Source organism: Aythya ferina (genome assembly GCF_964211825.1).
Source record: "Aythya ferina genome assembly, chromosome: 13".
NCBI classification, from domain to species: domain Eukaryota; kingdom Metazoa; phylum Chordata; class Aves; order Anseriformes; family Anatidae; genus Aythya; species Aythya ferina.
The window spans coordinates 1,788,874-1,805,440 of record NC_140311.1 but is presented as its reverse complement, the minus strand read 5'-3'; the positions used below and the strand labels follow the sequence as shown (position 1 = coordinate 1,805,440).

Below are 16,567 nucleotides of genomic sequence, written 5' to 3'. Positions count from 1 at the left end.
AAACATAATTGTTGTGTTTTTTTTTGTCTCCGTGGTTTTTAGATCAGCCTCTTGCTGTTTGAACACCAAGCCCATCCCACGTCCCAGTGCGGAGGACAAACGCGGCGCCTCTAGTGCTGCCGGTTTCATTTGCCGAGTGCTGTAAATGTGATCAGCGATTTGTGAGTAACTTCAGGCTTCTCTTGGGAAAGGTCAGGTGGCTAATAGCTGGGGTTGTTGAGCAAGTTCAATCTTTCAGAAAAACTTTTCTTTTTTTCTCCCTGTTCCCATTAAAACAATAGCACAGTAACACTGGGTTTATGTTCTCAATCACCCCCTACCTCCAGAAAGCTGAGAACTATTGCAATTGTCTCCAAATCACATTTAGCAGGAGGAAGCACAAAGCAGCACATAACATATGTGCATTTACAGGCACTTGGTCTCACCTGAAATGCTGACCTCGATTTCCCCAGTTTCACATCTAATAAATAGCGATTTATTATACCGATGGTGATGGCAACATGCCCAACTTCCCCGCTAGAAAGTTCGCCACTAGAAAGTGCCATGCAGGCTACTTTGGGCATGGTTTGTCTCACATAAGCAGAACCATTACGGCACGGTATGAACAAATCCAGCGAATTAATTTCCACTGAGAGCATCGCTGCCTCCTCCCAAAACCTCCCCGAGTCCCCGGGCTCCTGCAGGACCTGCCCCGAGCAGCGCCGCCGTGGGTCCCACCGAGTGGGAATTTGCTCAGCTGCAGTAGATGGGATTTATCTGATCTGAATTCAAACAGCTATTGTTATAAGATTGTCTGTCCCAAAAATAGCTATCCATCATCGGTTGAGTCTTCGGCTAGACAAACACGGGTCTGTTGGATCGGCAGCTCGTGGCCAGCAGCTCTGGAATATTTTACGCAACTGCAGCTCTTTGGAAAATTGGACATTGCCCCCTGCATCCACCCACAAATCCGTAACTGATCGGGAAGAGCCTCCCAGCAAGCACGACCACGAGCAGAGCGCCCAGCCCCAGGATTGCCCCGCATTTTGCAGGATCCGTCCCAGCCTCCGCTGCGGGCTCGCCCACCAGCAGTGAGTGACGGCTTGGAAATAAGGACTCCCAGAGGAAAAAAACATTTCATTTTTTTTAATAAAAACAGTGAGATAAACTGCTAAGGAACAGCATGAGAAAGCAGGTTTGCACAGACTGTTTAGCAGGGCTGGCGTGGCTTATGGCTGCATACTGCTATCACCCGGGGCTCTGGCTGCTCCAAGCACGATGGGGGAAGAAGTGCTGGCTGATTTTACCAAAGACTCATGAAAGTAAAAGTGTGACTTTTTGTTATTTGAACCATTTGTTCTGTTCTTAATTTGATGTCTGCCGTGGATGAAAATAAAACCAGGACTCTGATACCGGTTTTGGTTCTTAAACCTACGTTTAATCCCTATATATTGCTGTGTTATGTTTGTAAATACAGGATTCTCTTATCTTAATCCCCAAATATGGCTGGCCCCACTCAAGCACTTTTTTTCAAATCTCTGTCATATATTGAGTGATAAAACTGGCTTCAGATACGGACTGAGCACTGATCAAACAAAAAATATAATCTGTGCCCCGATTTATTGAGAGTTACTTTGCACCCCTGGGACTAGAGATTATTTACAAGAATAACAAGAATATCCACAGGTTATAATAAAATAAACAGGACTTTTGGAAGGGATTTCCAGTCTCGTGCTTCGGGGCTGGTTGAGCTGCAGCTCTCCAGAAAGGACCCACGTTCTCCAGCAGCTTCAGGAGGCGTTTTTCCCTGCTGAGGTCTCTGAGCCAAGCCCCCTGGTGTGAACCAGATCAGGTGGCACACAGCAGAGGGGCTCCAGGCTCCGTGCCACAGCCCCTGGTCACTTGTCCTGTCCTCCTTCACCTCGGCAGCAGGGCCTTGGCCTCGTTCCTGCTTGGAGAGCTGATTTTCCCTGGTCCTGGAGCATTGAGGCACTTCCATGTGGTTAATTGGGGCTCAAGGCAGCGGGAGAGCACACCCGAGCGCCTGGCCACGCACGGCACCTTGAGGCCTCAGGCAGCCCCTCTGGGTTTAGTGGAAAATCTCCAGCGGGATGCGCTCACAGGGCTTTGGGCTAACTAAAGGAAAGCTAGATAGTTTCAGGAAAACATACTTGTGGGAGTGTATACGGCTACGTTCCCGCTTCAGAGTGCAAATATGAAAAAGGTGACTGTACAGCTCGCTCTTAAACCTACCACCGCGACATAAATACCACCAACAGGTATCGCCTTGCTGGGGATCATCGCAAATCCTCGCTCCCAGATCCTCCACACTCCCGGCGATACGACACCTTTGCCCACCAAAAATGAACCGCTCCTGCCCCGTGCAGTATTTCGTACTCGGAAATTAGCAAGCCCCTGGGTACGGCTGAAGAACGGGCTCGCTTTACACGCCCATGCTTAGCGATAGTACAAAATCCCACTAAAGGCAATGGTTAATTGTCGAGTGCCAGTTAGGGTGATTGCATCTGCCATCTCTCAAAGAAGCTGGAATGCTGTCACTCACTTTGAAATGGCTTGCTGCATTCATCAGTCTAGATGGCACAGAGAAGTTATAGCCGTACAAGCCATATGGAGGATGTAAAGAACAATTAAGTGCTTCCCGAGCAATGGGACTTGATGGGAAAATGTTTCCAGATGCATGTAATCCATACAGCATTTGACTAGCAGAACCGGGTACTTGAAGGCACTGCCCGTTTAAGTCTTCGGATTTACCATTTTTCAGGCTCGTTATGCCGAGGGCAGAGAGTTTTGGCATATCCACCATGAAGTGGGGCAAAGCCGGCGGGCTGGCGCCTCCCAGTTTCTCGTGGCTGGGGAAGACGAGGGACTGCTGCCTCAGGAAGCTCGCGGGGCAGATCTTGTAGTAGAGGGGCAGGCTGAGGCTGTGCAGGTAGGTCTCGGGGCACGGCACGCCGATGTTGCTCGCTGAGAGATGGAAGGCAGGCGGGGAGCACGACGGGGAAAGCAGCGGGTTGAGAGGAGAGGGCGTCCCACCGCTGGAGGTCACTGGAGAAGAGCTGGAGCTCCCACCTGAAAACAGGAACAGAAATCACCCACAGTGATGGCCGCAAACACGGAGCCCTTGGTGGACTCCTGCTCCCACCGCATCTCCCCGCTGCTGTGCTCCATCCCAACACAAAGCAGCCCCAAAGCCAGCTCCTGGAAAATGGGAAGACCTCTCCCTAAGTTACACGTTGCTGTTACTTGGTGCTCGTCTAAGGAATATTCAGACCCGTCCAATGCCATTAATTTGGGTGGGATAATGATGAGGTTCAGTTCCACGCCAACAGGTTCCTGCTGGGTCTGCGCCTCGCTGTACAACCGATAACCTCCTGTTAGACACACACACTTGCCATTTTCAGTTCCCTACTTTTTGTACAAATTATAGGCAGCTTTTCCCCACGTATATAAGAACAAAAAAATGTATTCAGCCTGATGGAGAATTTTTTTGTACCTTCCTGCTCACAGGAATTGACTAATTTTGCTTGGCTTCCCATGCAATTTGAAACACACACTCGACTCCTCTCAGTGTCTGCCGGAGCCTTAAACGCACATGTCATTTTGACATTCTCTTCTCCAAAACGAATCAATGGACACTTTCATAATTTGGTCGAAAAGCGACACCAGTTTACTTCACACGTGGCGAGCGCTCTCGAGGCTGCTCGTGTGTGTAACACCACTGTTCGGCACCGCGCCTCCGAGCAGCGCCCAGAGCGGCAGCTTCACGTTCATCACCACGCTCTTTCAGAGGCTTTTCCCCCCACTTCTTTTCGTTTCTTACCAAAGTCAGCTAGTATATGAAATCTAACAGAAAAAAAAAAAAAAAAAAAAAGTAAAAAAAAAAAAAGTAAAAAAATACCCACCAATAAGAGAAAAACAAAACAAAACAAAACAAAAAAAATACCAAACCAAACCAAAACAAACAAACAAACAAACAAGAAAAAAAAAAAAAAAAAAAAAAAAAAACAACACACACACACAGATTGAAGACTTAATTGAAGACAAATTAATTTTTGCCAGCTCGCAGAGGATCCTCCAGGTCTGGTAAGCACCATCAGCACCTCTTCGCAATAGCCCTGGAATGCTTGATTTTAGTGTCTCGCCCCTTCGCCACTGATGTCAGCGGCTGCTTGTGGACTGACATCGGTGGGAGAGGACGCAGGGAGCTGGGCTCCTCCTGGTGCAAGCATCCTGACAGCCTCCCAGGATTTGTGGGCTTTCAGACACGTAAAAGGGTGCAACGAAGCCAATATTTGTGAGCATGAGGCAGCAAATGAGTCCCTGTGAAGCTAGCTAGAGCACGGCATGCTTGCTCTAGGCAGTACTAACTTCAAGGTATCCTAAGCAGTAGCATCCCACAGCTCCCAGTACCAGTTTGGGACTGGGAGTAATGGTGGAGAGCACAGAGCAGCCCGAATAGCTGGCCCTTTCTGCCATTTCTACGAGGCTTAAAAATCCCAAGTTTGTTGCCATTTTTTTCTTCATCATATCATTCATGCTTCGTTTAAATTTGTCTTCTATCTTTAGGGATTCAGGATTTTTATTTCAGCTTTTTTTTTTTTTTTCCTTTCTTTCTTCCTTTCGTTTTCATTTTCTTTCATTTTCTCTTTCTCTCTTTCTTTCTCTTTCTTTTTCAGAAATGCAATTTTCTTATTAGTGGAAATGGGGATTTTGTTATATTTACATCATTCCAGAAAATTGACCCTTAAAAAAAAATGCCAATTATGTTACAGCTAGTAAAAAAAGAAATCCCAAGAAGCCCTAATATTTTAGCATCTGTATAATAAAAACTGCAAAAGCTGTGCTGGTTTTCTCATTCCTCACTGCAGCCTGTCCATCAGCTCCTCTCCAATCCACAGCCTGCCCAATAGGTTCAAAGAGAGCTTTTTACTTTAGAAATGGTTTTTTTCTATTTAAATAAATAAATAAATAAAAATAAAAAGTAGCTCTCTTTGCAATCTGGTAAACCTCTTAATTTCTCCAGAGCCTGATTTTTTATCTCTGCATTTTTATGCTCATACAGCACGATTTTTTTTTCTTTTTTCTTTTTTCTTTCAGCATTTTCCTACAGAGACTGGAATGATTCGGTGTGCACCATTACAAATTTGAAGAGCTGGTAACATAAAGGAGAGCAAAAACGGCGACTTTAACCCCAAACCGGAGCGCTCCAGGGTGCAAAAGCTCTGTCGGCTTTTCCTTCGGCGCTAACAAAAACCACTTCACAGGAACACCTCCAAAGGCTGCCGGGGGGCTGTAAGAGCCCCCTGCGGATGCCAGCCGGGGCAGTTTGTGCTCAGTGCTCGGTTTCCCCCCTCCTTGCCCCGCTTTGAGGGGCTGCGGGAGTGCGGCACCAAAGCGGGCGGCCACTTTCCCTCCTGCGGGAAGCGCATTTTTCGGGAAAAAAAAATAAAAATAAATAAAATAATAAAAGAGAGGCTGCCGGTGTCCCCCCTGTCCCCTTTTTGTCCCCCCCCTGCCCCGCGGCCGCTTCCCAGGGGCGCTCCCCGAGCATCGCCCGGAGCCTGCGGCCGTCGGGGGCCGTCGGGGGGGCGTCGGGAGCCCCGGGACTCACCGTGGCTGTCGGCGCCGAAAGCCTTGAAGTCCAGGGCGAGGGGGGGCCGCCACGGGTAGGGCTCCAGGAGCCCGTCCAGGACTCCCCTGCGGGCGACACGGGGCTGAGCGCCGCGGCGGGGCCGGGACCCCGACGGGGGGGGGGACGAGCGGCGGCCGTTACCTGTTCCTGCCGGGGTCCCGAAAGCCTTTGGCGAAGGGATTCCTGTCGATCTTCAGCTTCGTGATCTGCGGGGGAAGGGGAACGAGAGGGGCCATTTATTGGGGTGTTGTTGTTGGGGGGGTCCGGACCCGTGCCCTGCGCCCGTGGGGGCGGCCGCGGGTACCTGCTGGTTCTGGTAGGCTGTCACCGTGGTGAACTCGGTCTCCTGGAAGGAGAAGGTGTGCACCCCCTCGGCCGGCAGCGACTGGATCTGAGCCAGGTCGAAGCGGGAGTCCTGGGCGATAACGTGCACGCGGGGCTTGTACTTGTGCATGGACTGCAGGATGATCTGTGCGGCAGGGAGGGCGCGCTCAGCCCCGACGGCCCCGCCGGGATGAGGCCGCCCCGGCCCTGCCCCGCACCTACGTGGCCCTTGTCGTCCAGCTCGTTGTTGGTGAGCTTCACCCGGTCGAAGCTGACGATCTGCCTCATCCACGTCTCCCCCGAGCAGGGCGAGTCGGGGTGGATGTAGAGCCGCGGCGTGATGCACGAGTGGTCCGTGTTCCCCGCCACCATCCACTGCGAGCTGTGGTAGACGTACCTGGGCCGCCGGCCGCCGTCAGGATCCGCAGGGACCCCCCCCAAGTGCCCGCCCCGTCGGTGCCCGCCCGTACCTGTAGCGCTTGGAGTCCACGGGCACCACGTCGATGGCGATGTAGTACTGCTGCAGAGGCTGCAGCCCCTTCACCTTCACCCGCACCGACGGGAACATCCTCCTGCGGGCACGGGCAGGGCGTCAGAAGCGGGGGGGGGACGCGTTTAAAACGGCGACGAGGTTGAAAAATGAAAGGGAGGTCGGAGAGGGGGGGAAAAACGCATCGAAAGAAAAATGCCGAACGAAAAACACCGAAGGAAAAAAAAAGCAAAAATAAAAGGGGGGAAGCCCCGAGGAAGGAGAAGCGGAGGAGGGAAGGAGAGGGGTTGGGGGGGCTGCGGAGCTGCTGGGGGGGGGCCCGCCGCTACCTGCCGGCCTTGGTGATGATCATCTCGGTGCCGATCTCGTGGAACCTCCTCCAGAGCTCGGAGCCCTGCAGCTCCACCTGCACCTCGTCCCTCGCCTCCCGGCTCTCGGCTCCGGCCTTGGGCCGCTTCTCTGCGGGGGGAACACAAAGCGGAGGGGGCGCCGGGGCGGCTGCCGAGCCTGCCCCCCCCCCCCCCCTTCCCCTTAAGCTCCCCCCCGACCCCCCGACGCTACCAACCCGGCTCCGGGGCTCTGCGGCTCTGCCTGCAGCCGGCCCCGACGTCCTCGTCGCGCCCGTCGGGCACCTTCCTCTTGGCCGAGCGCCCCACCAGGGCTTCCACCGAGAAGGCGTGAGCCCGGGAGCTCAGCGCCATGCCCCCCTCCCCCGGGCCGGGGCCCCCCCGGGTCGCCGAGGGGCTCAGCGGGGCGGCGGGGCTCCCGGCGGCCGCTCCATGCGGGGTCCCGGCCCGCGCCGTCGGGGGGCAGCGGCGGGGTCCGCCCGCATCCGAGCGAGGCGAGAGGAGGCTGCGGCTCCCGCTGTTTGTTTTGGAAAGTGGTGGGAGCAGGAGAAAGCCGGAGTGGCATTTCGTGGGGCTGGGGCGGGGGAGGGGGGGAGGGAGGGAGGGGAAAAAGCGGGCGGCGGAGGGGAAGAGCGGGGGAAGAGGAGCCGGCCCCGTCTAGGATCAATAAAAGAGTTACTGTTCTCCATTAAATTGTAAAACTCAAAGAAATTTGACATAATTGCACACTAGGGGCCACTTTTCCAACAAAAGTGCAAATAACGTTTAACCAGAACCAGCACAAAAAAAAAAAAAAAAAAAAAAAAGAAAAAGAAAGGGAGGGGGGGGGAATGAGACGGCCGAGGGACGGCTGCGACTCGGCTCTCCCGGCCCCCCCCCCGGCCCAGCTGCTCCGCTTCTGCCCCCCCCCCGTCGTCAGTTTTTTTTTTTCTTGTTTGTTTTTTAAAGACAGAAAATCCGCCCCAGCCCGGCCCGCTCTGGCATGACCCCCGGGATGTTTCCACGGCCCCGCTTCAAAGCGGCGGCAGCTGCACCGCATTAGGGGCACGAAGCCGGCTGATCCGCCCCCGGAGCCCCCCCAGCAGCCTCCCCCCCGCGCCCCGCAGCGCCCAAAGCCCTCGGGGGGACGGCCCCGGGCAGGGGAACCGGGGGGGGGGCAACAGGCGGGACCCCCCTCCCTGCCGCCCTCGGGGATGCTACCCGGGCTGGGAGGCACCAAGCCGACCCCAAAAGGAAGGCAGGTCTGCGGGAAGCGTTGGCACAGCACCGGGCAGGGCAGGTGAGCCTTCACCTGAGACCCAAACTGTGCCCCAAACCCCATGCCACGTCCCCAAATGCCCATTTGAAGGATGCTCGTTGCTCCGCTTATGGTGGATTTTTCACACCGATGCTCACGTACACCCGTTTATTCCCATCCATGCATTTCCCCACACATTTACACACCAAACTCTGGCTTTTTCTTGCTGGGGCTGAAGGCCAGAGCTCGGCGCCCAGCTCCGCAGCCTGACCCGGGAGCTGTGAGCGAGCATCCAGGTCTGACAGCGAGGCATAGAAAGCTGAGCTCATCTGGGAAAACTGACAGCACTGCTTCTAATGCCCATCCCTGTCCCCATCCCTGTCCCCATCCCTGTCTCTGTCCCCACCCCTGTCCCCATCCATGGGGCAGAGGCTGGCAGAGGGCAGGGTGGGGAGGAGGCTGGGACCCGCGGTGGGGTTGGCTGCACCTATGCAGATTTTTGTTTCTTTTTAGGAAGAGAAATGAAGCATTTCATAAACATCGTGGTAATGAGAACGGCATCAGCTCGTGGTTTAAAGCCAGGCGAAGCCCTGGTCCTGCCTGCAGCACGGCCACGCCGGCTGCGCTCCTCGCGGCGCTGATAGAAGCCAGCTGAGGGCACCGAGTGTGAACTTTTATCTCTGCTGACATGACATATTATTAAAAAGTATTTCAAGTAATCTTTTATTTCCTCAGCATTGCAACACATTTCAAGAACTTGGACGAGGATCAACCGACCCTTTTTTAATTTCCTACAATGAAAAATAAAACAAAAATAAAGCACAACCGAGATGATATAATCAGGAACATTTTGGAGGTTTAGGTCAAATTAATATGTCAGGGAAGTGTTTTCAGGGGCCTTGGAGAGCTTTAATCCGTCAAGGACTGACTCAGAGCGTTCTCGGGCTTTGTAATCTTATTGTCTTTACCAAATTATGTGGTGGTATGTAATATATTACCGTCATCAGAAAATCGAGCAAATAATCATTTGGCATAAAGTTCAGATTAACTAACTTAATTTTAAAGCAAGCGTTATACAATACCCCAGAAATGTTTGCTTAACTTTAAAATGATCTTTTACTACTGACCATTAATCTGGTAGAGCACACAGGTAAATTCCAAACACAGACTTTTCTGGTCGGTTTTTGGGCAGATTTTGAGACGTTTAATTATGTTCAAGCAGCGCTTGGTTCTGCCAAGATTTACTTTGCATTCAACAAAGCAAAACACACAAACAAACAAACACCAAACTGAACTCGACTTGTGGCTTAGGGGCAATACGTGACACTTAAAAGCCACGTGCTCTGCATTACACGTCTAAAGCTTGAATCTTTTGTATCTCCACCTGATACGTCGTAGGTTTATGTAAAGCTGTGAATATAAATTTGGTGCTGAAACTTCTTCAGGTTCAATGGAAGGACTGGGAAGGACGGTTTGTTCTCTGCTTCAAGAACCGTGAGCAAGAAAATCTTTCCTTTTACATTTTGAAAAATAAAAAACCCTTTTCTGGTCTTGCAAACCTGTACATTCCTTATGATGCTAATAGGAAAGATGCTCGCAGCTAATAGCAGAATGACAGAATAGAAAACCCCTAAAATGGACTAGAAATCATATGCTAACAAATATTTTGACTATGACAACAGAACTGGTAGCATTGTATCTTTCATCTGTGTCGAACCCCTTCAAAACTGCCTGCTCTCCCTGTTCCTAACTGAGACCTTTAGCGGTCAAAGACAAGCACGGCATGTCCTAGGGTCATTTTTTTTTTGTTTTTTGGCAGCCCTTTTTGCAGCTGGTGCTGTCCTCCAGGTGGTTTCTAACCAGGGAGGCACGGCTCTGTGTCACCCTGTGCCTCCACAAAGCCCTCCTGCGCCTGCTTGCTGAGCCTGGGTCTTCTGACCCTGGGGTATTTTCCTGCCATGTAAACATCAAGGAGCACGCTTCCTCCAATCTCACACGGGCAAACCTGACACGGAAGAAATGCAAGCTAAAATCTAATATTCCAGAGAGCAAGCGATGGCATTTTCTTGAAAGAAAAACACCTTACGAGTGGCAGCATGCTGCCATCAGCTGCTGCTATCGGCAGTAGAGGGGGAGGTGAAATTTGCCATGGGGCAGCCTCACGGCTGTCTCAGGACCAGTTTCGGAGTGTCCTGGCTGACCAGGGCCAGCTTCTGGCCGTGTTTGTTGACCAGGACCAGCTTCTCACCATGCTGGTGACCCGCAGGCTGCAACCCAAGCAGAGGTGGAGCTGAGCTGCAGCATCTCCGTGCTGGCTTCGGTGGCACTCGCCTCTGTAAGCACCAAGCAGTAATTTTAATGAGTGTGACTGCCACTTCATTTGAATCATTAAGTGATTGCTTATTAACAGAGTAATGAATATTCCTAGCAGGCAATCACTGAACAAAACGCTCCCAAGGACGGAGTAAATCCCAGCAGGAAACACCCGTAGTAGCTCAGAGCGGCGCTTATGAGATTGTTTCCCCTCAAGTGCTCGAATGTCAGGTCCCACAGCATAGCTTTAATTTCGCTCTCGCTCTAATTTGGCCCCTGATGAACTCTTATGAACCCCGGCCTGGGATCCGGGCGAGGTGTGAGGACCAAACCGAGGTGTTGCAGAGCCCAGGGGCGAGGGGTGAGGAGTGGTGCTGTGCAGCAGGGTGTGACCACACACTGGTGCACACTGTGAGCACGGCCAGGGCTCTGGGATTTCCACATTGATTTTGGGAATCAGGACATGGCACCCTCCTAGGATGGCCTTCTCCTTCCCCTCCTGCCACATGCGCTGTGTGCTAAAGGTACGTTAAAATCCATCTCCGTTATGTTGTTCTATACATACGAATAAAACAAAAGGTTGTAGAGGGAATAGGATTAAGCTCTAAGGAAACGATTCAGTGAAGTAGAAACGTTATATGTCGTATTTGGGGAAAGTTAAACCGAATTAGGTGCCTCGGATCACTTTGTGGTGAGGGGAGGGTGGGTGGTGTTCCCCACCTCACCCCGGGAGGTCGAATGCTCACCTGCTGCCTGAGACCTTCCCGAGACCACCACCACGGTGGGGCAGAGTGGTGGGGGCTTCTGCCCCACATCCCACTGCAAAAACAGCACTTTTTCTGGAAAAGCAAAAATTTCTTGGCTCCTTTCTGTGAGGAGCATGTGTAGCAGCACCTTCCCTACCCAGCTCCTGCCTGCAGGATGCTGTTGGTGACCTCTTCCAAGCCCTGCCATGCATCCAGGCATATTTATGGGGCCGGGGCAGGCGTTTCTGGTTTCTGGTGGGAATGGGGGCTCATGGTGGGCATCCCCGTGGGAGAGGCACGGGAGGAAGGAGGAGCATCTCCCCTGGGAAGCCTACACCAGCCCTGCCCCTGTGCCCGGCTGTCCCAGCCCCGTGTCTTCTCCAGAGGTTCTCCAGAGCACCGAAATACATCCCAGAAATATCCCCTTCCCCCTGCCAAGGCAAGGGGAACATTCCTGCCGTCTTGAACTCCTCCCGTAATGCTTAAAGAAAATACTTCAAGAATGTGTAATAATCGGGGATTTGGAGAGAGCAAAATTAACCACAGGGACGAAGCGGAAAACCTCCAGAATGGCACCAAAATGTATCCTGTCCCACTTCACCACGGGGAGGAGTTGTGGGGTGAAGGACGGGGCTGGGGGACCTGGGGGACCCCCCCCCTCTGCCCCACGCTTCTCTGAGCACAGCCGGGACCAGCGAGCGCTCTCCATTTAACTGCCAGGGGAACCACACCGGAGAAGGGAAATTAAAAATAGTGCTGGGGAAGCTGATTTGGGGTTATCCTATATCCCCGCGCAGGAGAGGATTGCTGGGGCCGCGTTTCCTGCCCCTTGCATCCCGGGGTCCAGCCGGCCCCGGCGGGGCGTTACAAGCAGCCCATCCCTCCACGGAAAGGCACCTGAAGGCAGAAACGCCTTTTTAAGGAGGAAAGTGAGGTTATTATTTTTTTTTTTTTTTATGAAACACAGCCTACATCCTGGTTTGCTTCACTGTAAATCCTAACGGGGTGCCTTGGGAGAAAGGTTCTTTGACGGTCTGCACCGCACGGCCTGAAAGCAAAACTGGCCAAAGCATCCTGCGATGGCCAAGGTTTGGGGCTGGGGAATACGGCTGGATTTGTTACCAAGTGGGTCCACAGCACACGTCCCAGCCAGGATCAGGCACCTGAAGTGGTGCTCATTGCTGTCGGGGCCAGTAGTTGCACCTCCTTTAATAGGATTTACTAAAACCAGGCCCTTTTATTAGGCTGTGATAGCTGCCTCTCCCTTACTGTTGCCGCCCCAGAGGCATCCCAGAGCCGCTTTTCCCTGTGCTGGCTGCCAAAATCCTTCTCGGGGATGTGGTTGAGTCCCTGGCCTGCTTGGACAACTGTCCCCAGTGTCCCCACCTGGGGTTCCCAGCTCCCATGCGGAGCCTTTCTGGGAGAGCCGTGAGCCTGGAGGTAGGCTTAGGAAAGCTTTCCTGTGGGATGCTCAGTTATTTATTGCTTACGCAGCCACCGCAGGTTACTGCAGCTCCATCTCACCAAATCCTGGCAGCTGTGATAGGTTTTGCTCCTCAGTCCTTCGCTGGGCCTGGTGAAGGTGTATCCGAACACAACACAATGATTTATCCCCGATCCCACTGGCTCTGCTGCACAGCGCTTTGCCAACGGGTTATTTCTGACCGATTTCTTTCCACCGTGCACCAACCGAGTGCTTTGCAGCAGCCAGTTCGAAGGCAGGTCGGAGACGTGGTGGCGGTGATGAATTTTCATTCCTCAGCTCTGTGTTGCTATTCTCTCCTCGGTTATTGCAGCTGATTACTGCTGCAAATGCAAACAATGCTGGGAAGAGAATGAAAGCTTGGAAAAGGGATTGCGTTCGGGAGGACAATAAATCAGAAGGTTTGCAAGGAAGCTTTCAGTCATCTTCTGAGCACTGATGTGCTTTTGAATTGTTAGCTGGCACTTCGGTTACGAAGAGACTTTTGAAATTAAACAGAAAAGATACGATCTTAATATTTCATGAGACCTGCCAATACAAATATCTGTCAGCAGATGTGTAAAAGAACAGCTTTAAAAAAAAAAAAGGGAAAAGGATCACACGCCATCTTCTAAGGAGAGTGATGTCACCCCCCGACCAAGCTATATATTCTTTGTATTTGAAATTAAAACCTCATGAACTCTCATTGCGAAGCTGGGTGAAACCCTGTTTTTCCCGAGTTTCCCCTTAGGGATGAAGGATATTATTTTCTGCTTTTAATTTGAAGCAATAAATAAGCGAGATTGGCTTGCCACCCGACGGCACCATCTGAGCTGTGCACAAGCAGGAAACGCAGCCCGGGCATCTTAACGTGCAGGTAGCTGCCATGCAAAGGCTGCCGGAGAAGGCTGTCTGAGGCTGGTGTTGCTGTCGTAAGAGAAAACCAGCGTTAGCTGAACTGGTCAGCAAGCTTCGCGAGGGATTTCAGATCAGAGAACAGGAAAATCTGTCTCCGTGGTATTATTCGCGCTTCCAAAATTTCCTTCTGGCTGCACTGGGTCACAGACCGCCGACTGTAAATTATACAGCAAGCAATCGAATGATCTTTTTCAATAAGGAAAGAAGAAAAACATGCAATGATTTAATATACGAAGCAGTTCGATGTATGGGTTCCTTTTGTTCACAAATGCGGACAGTTCTGTTGAGATCCCAAAACCACTCCAAACCTTCCAAATTAGCAAATAACCATCTGGTCCAGTGGCTCAACACCTTCCGTAGCCATAAATCCAAATCCCAGCCACATTACCAGGGGATTTGCTCTGAAAAACCAGCTCGGGCCTTGGGTAATGTGAAAACAAGGTGGGACGGGGAAGGGCGCAGGGGGAGCTGCGGCTGGGGGCGGCGCAGGGTCCGTGGAGCACCGCTGGGTGCCTGGGGCGAGCTGGGACACCCCGCTGAGCCTCCTCCTGTCCCAACACCATGGGTTGCTCCACATGTGCTAGCTCCAAGCCTTGGAACATGTTCCTGAGTTTGCCATAGCTAACACGGACGTGGAGAAGTGCCCACCAGGCGTGCTTTCCTCTCTAAGGTCTACGGTTTTAGATAAGATGTAATTTAAAAAGTATCAGTAAAGGGGTAATATCCCTAAAAGGACTCATCTGCAGGCAGAAGAGCCCCCAAATCCTCATAGTGGCTGTGTTTCTGGACACCATGCCCCAGGAACTCAAATCAGCCCTTGATCTATCGCATCTGCCTTTATTCATCCTCTGCCCTGCCAGTCTTGGCCACGAGTCTGAGTTACGATTGTAGCTCACGCACAAAAAATTTGCCTCTTCCTCACCCTCAAGACCTAGAATAAGCCGCTGAGCCTGATTTTGGACCTGCAGCAAGTTTTAGCCATCAGAAAAGTTGTGTATTCGTTGCACATCTGGTTGCGTTTGCAGTCGATATTACCTTTCAGTGCTGCTCAAGCCTGTCCGTGCCCATTAGTTACCAGAGCAAAGAGCCCCTCCACGTGCAGAAGTCCACTGTGGGCAACCTGGAGGCCATTTTACATTTAAATATTATTGGTAATTCATTACTAATCGTATGCTAAGAGCAAGTGTGGCATTAAACCAGACAGATAGCAGAGCTGGCACCGAGGTTTTGGTGTGGGCACCTTCCAGCTGGTGCCCGCAGCCCCTTGCAGGCAGCTCGTGGAAGGGCAGAGGGGTTCCTTGAAGCTGCAGGGCGAAGGACTATGTATGTTATCTGGATTTCTTCCTACATTCTCGCATCTGCTCAGTTTTATTATCCCATATCCCACAGACTTCAAGCGCTTCCACACATAGCGGAGTTAATCCCGCGCAATGAAAACCAAGGCGAAGCTCAGCAGCCATGCTCACAAACGCGTGCGGCCCCGCTTTCCGCCCCGCACATCTCCTAACTCGGGATCTTTGGGACCTCCCCAAGAAACTGCAAATGCAGTGAATCACGGAGGAGTCAGGAAAGCTTCAATTACAGCTCCGCTTTGCTGTTGGAGGGCAGGGAACAACTCCGTCCTTTATTTAATGTGCTTCCACCACCACTTTCCCAGCGCCGCGGCAGCACGTGCTGTGGCACTGCGTTGCCCAGCTCAGTGTGTTTTGTGTTACCCGGTCCGTGCAGCTGGAGGCTGGAGGTAAGAGGACTGAAAAATGCGTTATCCACTGCTTGTGAGAGTGCAGGGCATAGCCACGGTACCTGGAGTGAATCTGCGCTCCACCAGCTAGAGAGAAATAAATACTCAGCTGACAGCACGGTGATTTATTTTTCTGTAATTTATATCAATAAAGCACAAGGAGGAAGGTTTGTAGAAAATGAATAGGAGAAATCTTGCCATTTAATCTCCATTGCTGGCAAATAAAGATGACTGCCAGAAAAGTGGGTCGGAGACCTGGGGCTGAGCTGTGCGGGGCTGAGCTGCTGCTGCTGGCGTGGCAAACAGGACTGCGCGCTTCTGGGGCGGCTGCTGCACGAACAGACCCCACTTTGAAAACTGTCCTCCTTTGTTTACCTGCAGAAAAATGAGGAACACATTGAGAATAATTTGTAAGACAAAAAGAAAAGCCTTAATTTAGCAAGCGCTTGGTTCAGCGGCTAATATTAACTGCACCGCGCTACCAGGAAAGCCTCCTGCCGGGGTTTCGCACGTGCAGGAGACGCTGCTGCTGCTGCAGGGAGCTCCCGGGCAGCTCCTCAGTCATGAAGTTACAGAAAAGTTCTCAGTTTAAAGGAAGAAAGTCAAATTAAAAACATGTAATGCGTTCTGTCTTGCCCTCCGTGCCTACAAATTGCAGCTCAAATCACTGTAATCAAGTGCAGTCGAAGGCAAACAGTATTTGTTACTTTCTGCAGCTTGTTTCCCCTCTCCCTCCTGTCAGGGGGTTCTCAGGTTTTCCTCTGCTTGTTGCCCAGGGCCTCCTCTCGTCTTGCTGGAAGTTTAAAAGCAAGGAGGGGAAATAATAGTAAATATTATTGTTATTTGTTATTAAAGGCACAATAAATCCAGGGGCAACTACAACAACTGAAATCTTTTCAACTAAGATTTTTATCTGTGTTTGATTTTTATTTTATTTTATTTTTATTAAAATAGGTGCCTTGGATTAAGTTTTCCTTTGAGGCTGCTGAGTTGGTGTCATTGGGGCGCTCAGAGCAATAGCTTAGGAAAACGAGTGACAGAACTGCATTTAGTGATAATCCTGATATTCACAATTTGTTAAATTATTTGTCTTTGCTTGTTTCCATTCTGTTTGTAGTTTGTGCCTAACCTGCACTTGTAGAAGGCTTTTATGCTTTGATTTCTCCAGCTACTGAAGGATTGGTGTAACAAGAGCCAGCAACTGCTTGTTACAGACAAATTCACTGACTGCTTTCATAATGAAGTGATGGGGTTTGCCTGTGCTGGGATTTACCTGAGCTGTGGCAGTTAAAAGAAAGTCGTGGCTCTCCTGGTCCAGCCACGTCACGTTGTGTCTTAAACATTTTTGCAAATAATT

The 16,567-nt window shown here is 51.4% G+C and overlaps 1 protein-coding gene and 1 long non-coding RNA gene across 3 annotated transcripts; both read right to left on the bottom strand.

Moving 5' to 3' along the window:
- Positions 1-1,168: 1,168 nt before the first annotated feature.
- TBX22 (T-box transcription factor 22) lies at positions 1,169-6,900 on the bottom strand. Of its 2 annotated transcripts, none has more exons than XM_084534645.1 (7): positions 6,776-6,900; positions 6,427-6,528; positions 6,179-6,353; positions 5,937-6,101; positions 5,774-5,838; positions 5,612-5,697; positions 1,169-3,069 (listed from the first exon to the last, which is right to left on the bottom strand). In XM_084534645.1, the coding sequence occupies exons 1-7, from the start codon at positions 6,796-6,798 to the stop codon at positions 2,459-2,461; spliced, it is 1,227 nt and encodes a 408-aa protein (XP_084390771.1). In that variant the 5' UTR covers positions 6,799-6,900; the 3' UTR covers positions 1,169-2,458. The 2 variants fall into 2 exon arrangements, with proteins under 2 accessions (XP_084390771.1, XP_084390772.1); XM_084534646.1 differs by having other exon boundaries at positions 5,937-6,047.
- Positions 6,901-14,800: 7,900 nt separating this feature from the next.
- LOC311443999 lies at positions 14,801-16,324 on the bottom strand. The gene is made up of 2 exons (XR_014697612.1): positions 15,693-16,324; positions 14,801-15,585 (listed from the first exon to the last, which is right to left on the bottom strand). It is a non-coding gene; the product is annotated as an uncharacterized lncRNA (long non-coding RNA).
- Positions 16,325-16,567: the final 243 nt, after the last annotated feature.

Excerpts from the sequence above, each read along its gene's own strand:
- TBX22 (XM_084534645.1), bottom strand. The coding sequence starts at position 6,798 with ATGATCATCACCAAGGCCGGCAG. Across the intron at positions 6,102-6,178 it reads AGCTGGACGACAAGGGCCAC|ATCATCCTGCAGTCCATGCA; the intron begins GTAGGTGCGGGG and ends CCTGCCGCACAG. Across the intron at positions 5,698-5,773 it reads CGGGACCCCGGCAGGAACAG|GGGAGTCCTGGACGGGCTCC; the intron begins GTAACGGCCGCC and ends TGTCGCCCGCAG.